The 9,526-nt window shown below is 35.4% G+C and overlaps 1 protein-coding gene across 1 annotated transcript; it reads right to left on the reverse strand.

Moving 5' to 3' along the window:
• Positions 1-520: 520 nt before the first annotated feature.
• LOC136843308 (KRAB-A domain-containing protein 2-like) lies at positions 521-7,192 on the reverse strand. The gene is made up of 4 exons (XM_067111548.1): positions 6,339-7,192; positions 2,805-2,839; positions 2,337-2,407; positions 521-640 (listed from the first exon to the last, which is right to left on the reverse strand). Exons 1-4 carry the CDS (start codon positions 7,190-7,192, stop codon positions 521-523), a joined length of 1,080 nt encoding a protein of 359 aa, XP_066967649.1.
• Positions 7,193-9,526: the final 2,334 nt, after the last annotated feature.

Raw genomic sequence — 9,526 nt, forward strand, 5'->3', positions numbered from 1 at the left:
ATCTTGTATTAGTATGTTAATTTTTAGAGCTTCCAGAATATGCGATCCAAAAGGAAAATAAGAAGCTTAGGGATATAAAAATTCGTTTCATGAAATTGGCATACCATAATCATAATGGTTCCTAAAAGAAGCTATAAAAAAGTGAAGAAATTTTCAGTGCCAGAAGGGAAAACAGTAATGGATGTCTTATGATAGAAAAGTAAAAGAAAACGTTAGTAAATAAAAAAAATGATAACTATAATACCACCATTACAGGCAAGAAGAGAATACGCTGTAATAAAAGCAAACATAACAAAGAATAAAGGGCCCTGTGGCTCATAAAATTCTGACTGGGGGCTGTGATCTTCCTTCCATGGGGGAGACTGGGAGAAATGTGGATAAGCGTCAAACGGAACATGAGAATTGTAAACTTCCAAATTATTATACAAAAGTAATGGCAACAGAAACAAGTAAATAATGTGTCGAACTTTCTTAGGCACAATCATGTTTTCTGTACAGCGTATAATACTGTATGAAAATCTCAGCCAGGGCCCATGAAACTCTCAGCCGCAGCCCAAGAAACTTTCAGCCACTGACCGGTGGTGGCCAGTGTTGTTGCATCTATAGCGGTGCCAGACGCCCGATCATGAGTAAATTTAACCTTAAATAAAAAAAAAACTACTAAAGCTAGAGGGCTGCAATTTGGTAAGTTTGATGATTGGAGGGTGGATGATCACCATACCAATTTGCAGCCCTTTAGCCTCAGTAGTTTTTAATACCTAAGGGCGGAAAGACAATAGTTTTTTTTTTAGAAAACTAAAACGCAGGGTAACGGAAAAGGCACATATAAACTCACTACCCTCAATAGCAGTTAACGGAAGATTCAGCTGCCTACATAACAACATTTTAGTTCTAAAAGAGTCAGGCCTATTAGATCTGGTTAAAAGATCAAACAGGGTATCACAGAATAAGGACCGTAAGAGAGAGATTCTGAAAATTCTCCGGATTGGTAAAGGAATAGCGAAGACACCGTGGAGGTATGCAATAGACTGGAGACGAGATTAAGGACCAGAAGATGGTGTCAACCGTACTGAAAATTATATCACAAGGACACCAATGCATTAGGAGCTTTCGTATGCTACGAGTAGTATTTTGTATATCGTTCACCTGAAAAAAAATTTGCATATCATTAGAAAAGGATAAAAATCAGTTACTGTGTCATTTTCTCCTATTATCAAGATTTTTTGTGAGTTGTAACTTTGTGGCACAAGAATTTGTTTTATCCAAGGAAAATCACTGTTTCTTTTCAATCACCAAAGTAAAAATTGCTGGCATTTATCTCTCTCTCTCTCTCTCTCTCTCTCTCTCTCTCTCTCTCTGTCCAAATATCATTATCATTATCAAAAAGTACCTCATTTCTGAGTGGAATAGATCGTCAGGGAACGTATAAGTACGATGCTTGATAGTTCAATCTTTACTGAAATGTCATAACTGAAGACAAGAATGTGAATATCGAGAATTTTTACTTTGAATTTGTAATTTATGATATACGTAATTATTAGTACATTCACGAAAGGAAGTCTTTTTAAAGGTAACTTGGGAGAAGAGAGAATTCATATCAACACTGGTTTTTTGGGGGAAAAGGATTATTCTCGTCGCTGAATTTTATTCCATAGGTCTTTAGATGTTTTATGTTAGAGAGTGTGGGAGCCACAAAAAGTGAAAAAGGAGATTTACTATCCATTGACTTTAATGGGATATTAAATATGTGTTTTGGTGTGATTTATGTGTCAGAAGATAGGACGCAAAATGAGGCCGACTGATGGATACACTCGAGCAAGAGCTTATTGATGTATGCAATTAGGAAGAACTGACAACAGTACAAGGTAGGAAAAAGCGGTAAGGATGAGCGCAAGAAAATGAAGATTAATTCGCAAGCAGAGCAGCGGATCACAGACAGACGTACGAGAGCATGAATTAAGATACTGAAGGTTAGAGTAAGAGGAAGATAAGGTGGAATATACAAGAAATTTCGAAGGAAGACTGAACGTGTATACTGCAGAGGGATAAACCCTCTAGAGGAAAGGAAATCCAGAGAAAAAAAAAAAGTCGTCAGGATAATCGATATTAGATTAAAAAGGACAGATGGATAGGTTTCTGAAAAATGAAAAAGTATAATAGTTAAGTTGAGTTTTGAGAAAGAGAAGTTGGTGGAGAGTAAAGGATTGAAATAAAACATTTTATAGCATACAGTTTTACGCTCATCACTAATGTGAATTTCCATGTTGAGTCAGTGAATACCACAACATCTCAGGAAAAAAGGAATAGGAAGTCACTGACCGCCTGATATTCCTTACCTTCCGTGCTCTATCAGCAAGTGGAACGGTGGTTACATTTCCGTTATGTAAAATGTGTTGGAAAGTGATCCCTGTGTGCATTCAAAAAAGACTTTAACTATAACTTGATCTTAAAACTACGGCGCAGTCACGCAAAATATAATGAGTCAGATTTTGTTTTTCTGTGTAAAAACAATTCCATCAAGTAAAAACTGGATGATTTTTACCAAAAATAAAACTCCAAAAGAAATTTTTTTATCAACAGAATCTTAGCAAAGGAAGACTATTCCGAAAACATTCTTGGAAATTTTGTAAGAAAAAGGTTCCAAAAGTCAAGTGGTTCTCCTCTTTCGAGTTCCATTTTTGCAAAGGTTGGAGGGACGCGAAAGAAATAGACAGGAACTGCTGATTTTATAGGCGAACGTCGTTTTTAGTTTTATTCTAGTTTCAGGCGCTTCGAGAAACTCAAAGCTAACAATAGCAACTGACCATTTTTTGGAAAGAGCCAAGGCGACGATGCTGAGCTATTTTGCGAATTGGCAGATTACAAACATGACATATAAAGATTACAAATATAGATTATATACAAATAAAGATTAAAATATAATTTTTTTACCCACTACTGTTAAAAAGGCGAAAGTGGGTAGATAATGATTATGGATAATAAGAATATTCTATTTTCTCAAAGTGGTAGATTTCAATATATATCACAAGCAAAAAATGATGAAATCACAAAAGGGGTAGTAAAGCCCTGCCACAAGAGAAAGCTATGGAGGTCAGGGGATGCAAAGGGAGGGGTATGGCAGAACCAGGGCTTTACTCCGCAACCTGAATTTCTATCACCAGAAAAAATTATGATGAAAGGGAAAAGCAGAAGTAAGAGTCTTTTCTCAGCCAGTAATGAAAGCGAGTGTCATTATAATATGCACAACGCTAACCATACCTGAAGGGATACAGACTGACACTTCTTCAGGCAATACAATTTGAAGACATAGCAAATGTATCCACTCAGAAGCATGCGATCATATAAACGCAACGCTTCTGAACGACAAAAATCGATATCTGGATCTCCAGAACGACTTAACAGATTTCGATGAAATTTGGTACGATTAGAGACCGTAGTGGGAAACCTCTAAAGCCAGAGTTTCATACCGGTCGGTTGAATATTTCCAGAGTTATATATAAAGGGCCAAAGTCAGGGTTTTTGTGTACTCTGGGTGTCTAGGTTTTTACCAAGCGCCAGCTACTGTGGCGGTTGACATATATATATATATATATATATATATATATATATATATATATATATATATATATATATATATATATATATATATATATATATATATATATATATATATATATATATATATATATATATATATATATATATATATATATATGTATATATATATATATATACATACATACATGCACACGGGAGTTGAATGTGAAGAAATGTAATAGCCATAAAAACTGGCAATACATCAAATGAAAGATGAGTCATACCTAATATATTCTCGCATCATCATATGACACCATCAAGGCCATGGTGCGTGCTGAGCATAAGTTTCTGCCAAACATGGTTAGCTTCGATGAAAGTACCTTAAATGTTCAAAATCGTTAAATAAATAAATAAAGAATAACGGTCAACGGTTGAAGAATTAGATTAATGAGGCATTACCCTAGTACAGTTGCAAGTAATTAAAAGAAGAACGGAATTTCATTTAGACATGGCCTTTATGAACCCTTTTTGACACACTAATATGAAGCAGAGGAAAGCTGAGAACGTAACAGATTTTTGGAAACGGGGAAAATGTTATACAAAAGTAGGAGTACCCCTTATGATATTATGCATGTGCGTAATATTTTAAATGAAAAGAGCGTAATGCAAGAATACCCGCATACTATAAATAAATAATGTTGAATACATGAATTGGACTAAGCAGACTTAAAGTAAAAGATACTAAATGTTATACAAAAGTAGGAGTACCCCTTATGAAAAATTATGCATGTGCGTAATATTTTAAATGAAAAGAGCGTAATGCAAGAATACCCGCATACTATAAATAAATAATGTTGAACACATGAATTGGACTAAGCAGACTTAAAGTAAAAGATACTAATGAATGTTTTTTTCTGCCATTTGTTGCAATAAAAAAGTTCTGATGCATTTTTCATTTTCTCTTATTTTTCTTATCACTTATCTCTACAGTAAATTAATTTTTCTATTACACTGAAGTCTATCAAATATATAACATAAGAAAAAATAATTTGTGAAATATGGATCTCCATATTTCATTGTTTCTTCGTTGCAAGAATATCGATGCCTTGTGCAACACGAGGGAGATAAGGTATTACAATGTTTGAGCAAAATATTTGGAGAGAAAAGGTAATGTTTAGTCACGCAGCAAAAATTCCGAATATCTTTGCGAAAACAATTCGGAATGTAGATTAGAACACGTGAGCCCAGACAACAGGCAGAGACACGCAGACTTGCACAAATAAAACTTTTGTCACTTTTTATGGACCATAACTCGGGAACAGGTATATTTCAGTAACTAGTGAACACAAGGGGCGATTCGATGTTGTTTTGTGTGGTTCTTAAATAGCTAAAACTATGAATTTATCCTAACAACAAGAAAGACATCTCATTACAGAGAGAGAGAGAGAGAGAGAGAGAGAGAGAGAGAGAGAGAGAGAGAGAGAGAGAGAGAGAGAGAGAGAGATTTAATCTAATATGAGGTTATTAAGTAATTCTCAAAATAATTTTTGCCAAAGATGTCATTCTTAATGTTAAGATCAATCCGTAGTCGTAGGTATTTAAGAACAACATAAAAACAAGGAAAAAATGCTCCGAAATTTCTTCAGCGCAATCGAGTTTTCTGTATATCGTATAATCAAGGCCACCGTAAATAGATCTACCTTTCGGTGGTCTGGGTTTAATGCTGTATGAGCCGCGGCCTATTAAACTTTAACCACGGCCCGATGGTGGCCTGGCCTATACCGTTGACAGACGCACGATTATGGCTTACTTTAACCTTAAATAAAAAAAAAACTACTGAGGCTAGAGGGCTGCAATTTGGTATGTTTGATTATTGGAAGGTGAATGATCAACATACCAATTTGCAGCCCTCGAGCCTCAATAGTTTTTAAGATCTGAGGGCGGACAGAAAAAGTGCCGACGGACAGACAAAGCCGGCACAATAGTTTTCATTTCATACAATTAGAAACATTGCATCGGCCATTATGTTTTATATATCACTAACGAAGTCTTTGGTTTTCATGTCAAGGTTCAGTTACATTTTTTAATTTTTTATTTTCGCTCTTTTCTTAGAAAAATTTTCATTCATACCAGGTTCTGTGACTGTTCATTAGTTACTGATATATATGTTACAGTCAATCTCTAAATCCAGACAATTTGTAAAGTGACTGATTATTTCAGGTAATTTGTGAACTGCCTAGTTCACCCAGTCACTTTATAAATCAGCTGAAAATCGCAGACAATTTACAAAGTGACTAAAATTTTGATAGATTTTCTTGGCATAATGACTGAAATGATCCTGTGTGTGTGTGTGTGTGTGTGTGTGTGTGTGTGTGTGTGACATATTGACTCATATGAAGTAATGACCTGAGGAACCTGAGGAAATGATCATTGTGTATGTGTTTTAACTAGCTGTTACCCTCTCACTGCCATTTTCACAGTCAGTGTGTGTGTGTGTGTGTGACACTGACCAGTACAGGCAAAGGGTACAGGCGTCTGCGGGCTGAACAGCTAATCAGAGCAGTTGTGTGTTAGCCTTGTCCCTGACACTGTCCTTCCGTGAGGTGTAGGCTAATTTATTTGCGGAAGCTATGGTGTGTGTGTGTGTGTGTGTGTGTGTGTGTGTGTGTGTGTGACATATTGACTCATATGAAGTAATGACCTGATGAACCTGAGGAACCAGATAATTACAAAAGAGTGCTTTGTATGGAGATTGTTTGATTCCAGAATGGTAACTGGAGTTCTTTTGGAACTGCACAAACCTGAGTCCCATGGGCCAGTCAGTTGTATCATTATCCCCTAACCATGAAATAAGCATGTCTTTTATATCACAGTTAAGGCGTTCAACAGATCCTTGGCTCTGTGGATGCCTTGGTTTACCATGAACAATCAACAGGTCTGGCCAAAGAAGTTTGAGTTCCGAAATTACCAATGCTGTAAATTCACTACCATTATCACTCTGAAGAATTTGAGGGGTTCCGAACATTAAAAATATGTCCATTAGCTGGAATGCAACCCCAGCGGCTCTTTTTGAAGTTAAGGGGCGCAATATGCAATACTTTGTTAGATGATCTTGGTACACCATTATCCACTTATACTTTCCTTTGGCGCAAGACTGCATGTCAACAAGGTCCACCTGAGATCGTGAACCGTAATCCTTAGATAAAATCTGTTTGACAGTTACTCCCTTTGTCGCACATCTCTTCCGTTTCTTTTGACACTGAACACACAAAGATTTGAACAGTTCTATAGTATCTCTAGTTATGCTCGCATATTTTGACAGCTCTTTGACCATTTTGTCTCTTCCGCCATGTCCCGTAGCAATGTGAGCACGTTTTATTGTTTCAAACATATCCTCAACGTGTACAAAATAAACAAGTTCTTGAGTTTCATCCTTCCGTTTTTTTATTAACTTTTCAACACCACCACACTGAAGAACTTCGTAACGTCCAAGGATGTAATACTGCCGATTTGATTTGTTTTTTGCGCTTGATGCAACTCTGAGTTCCTCTATCAGATTGTAGTACTCAATTTTAGTTAGTATTAATGACTTTGAATCAGAGTTCTTCTTCAACATCACTTTCTCGTAGAAATTTTCTTCTTGGGAACACGCCATAGCTTCCGCAAATAACTGCTCTGATTAGCTGTTCAGCCCGCAGACGCCTGTACCCTTTGCCTGTACTGGTCAGTGTCACACACACACACACACACACACACACTGACTGTGAAAATGGCAGTGAGAGGGTAACAGCTAGTTAAAACACACACACAATGATCATTTCCTCAGGTTCCTCAGGTCATTACTTCAAATGAGTCAATATATCACACACACACGCACACACACACACACACAGGATCATTTCAGTCATTATGCCAAGAAAATCTATCAAAATTTTAGTCACTTTGTAAATTGTCTGCGATTTTCAGCTGATTTATAAAATGACTGGGTGAACTAGGCAGTTCACAAATTACCTGAAATAATCAGTCACTTTACAAATTGTCTGGATTTAGAGATTGACTGTAACATATACATGCTTCCGAGTTATGGTCTATAAAACATGACAAAAGTTTTATTCGCGTAAGTTTGCGTGTCTCTGCTTGTTGGCTGGGTTCATGTATTCCAATCCACGTTCCGAATGATTTTCCCAAAGACATTAAGAATCTTTGCTGCGTGACTAAACAATAACTTTTTTCTCCAAAGGCTTTGCTCAAACATTGTTAAGGCATTAGTATTATTGCAAATAAATAAATAAATAAATAAAACATGGGGATCCAAATTCACCTCTTCAGCAATAAATATCTTAAAGAAAGTCACACATAATTATTTTTCCTTATGTTCCTTGACAGACTTTAGTGTACTATAAAATACTATTTTACTGTAAAGATGTGACAGGACCAAAAACAGTGAATTATGAAATATGGACGAAGTATTTATTCATACGCATCGGAACCTTTTTTCTGTAACAAGTGGCTGGAAGGAAAACAAGCGTCACCGTCTTAACTTTGAATCTGCTTAGTCTAGTTTGAATAGTATTTACAATTTACAAGTGTTCTTAATCCCGTACTATGTTGTTTCTGTTACATTATGGACATGCCTAATTTTATAAGGATTACTACTACTTTTTATACAATATTATACTCGTTTCCAAAAAAAAAAAAACTAGTACACTCTCGTCCTTCCTATGTTTCATATCCGTGTAGCAAATGGGTTCATACAGGTCATTAATGTCTAAATAAAATTCCTTTCTTCTTTTCATTACTCGTTCCTGTTGGACTCATGCCTTATTATTCCCCATACAGTTGGCTTTCATTTGTTTCTTGAACACTTGTGAAAATTTAAAGTACTATCATTGAAGCTAATTGTCATTGGCACACATCTTGACTCAACTGATGACATCTCCAGGGATTCATAATATATAAAAAGTAGTAATAATCCTTTTTCAATTAGGCATGTGCATATAATGTAATAGACAGAAATAACTTAGTGCGGGACTAAGAACACGTGTAAATTATAAATAAACAATGGTGAGTGTACAACCTAGAATAAGCAGATTCAAAGTTGAGACGCTGACGCTTGTATTCTTTCCCACCACTTTTTGCAGAAAAAAGGTTCTGATGCGTATGAATAAATATTTGGTCCATATTTCATAATATCTCTGTTTTGCTTTATTACATCTCTGCAGAAAATTAGTGTTTTATAGTACACTGAAGTCTGTCAAGGAACACACGGAAAAATAATCATGTGTGACTGTCTTTAGGATATATGTTTCTGAAGAGGCTCATTTGGATCCCCGTCAAACACAGAACAGACTTTAACTTTGCATGGATAAATAAGATATGGTTTATCTGCCCTCTGATTGATTTTCTAGGTTTTTGGTCTTTCTATATTTTTTTTTCATTTAATTACCAAGCAACTTGAGGCAAAGTTCAATTTCGTTAAGTCCGACTGCGCTCTCTTGACTTTGGTATTGAATCGTGAGTCTACACAGTTGAGGAGAGTCCTGAGTATGGGACATAAAGATGTGGATCAGGCAACCCCACTAATATATATATATATATATATATATATATATATATATATATATATATATATATATATATATATATATATATATATATATATATATATATATATATATATATATATATATGTGTGTGTGTGTGTGTGTGGGGGTGTGTGTGTGTGCATTATATATATATATATATATATATATATATATATATATATATATATATATATATATATATATATATATATATATATAGAATATACTGATTGACAGATATGTCCATCTCAATGGCGCGATGATCAGAAGTGCCTATATATTCACAGACCTTGGACTTGACAATAGCTGGAACATCTGTGAATATGAGGTCTAATCTATTACCAGAAATAATGGGTGGGTTCCTCAATTAACTGGACAAAATCTGAGGATACACAAAACTCGAG

Source organism: Macrobrachium rosenbergii, chromosome 2, assembly GCF_040412425.1.
Source record: "Macrobrachium rosenbergii isolate ZJJX-2024 chromosome 2, ASM4041242v1, whole genome shotgun sequence".
In the NCBI taxonomy this organism is placed as follows: domain Eukaryota; kingdom Metazoa; phylum Arthropoda; class Malacostraca; order Decapoda; family Palaemonidae; genus Macrobrachium; species Macrobrachium rosenbergii.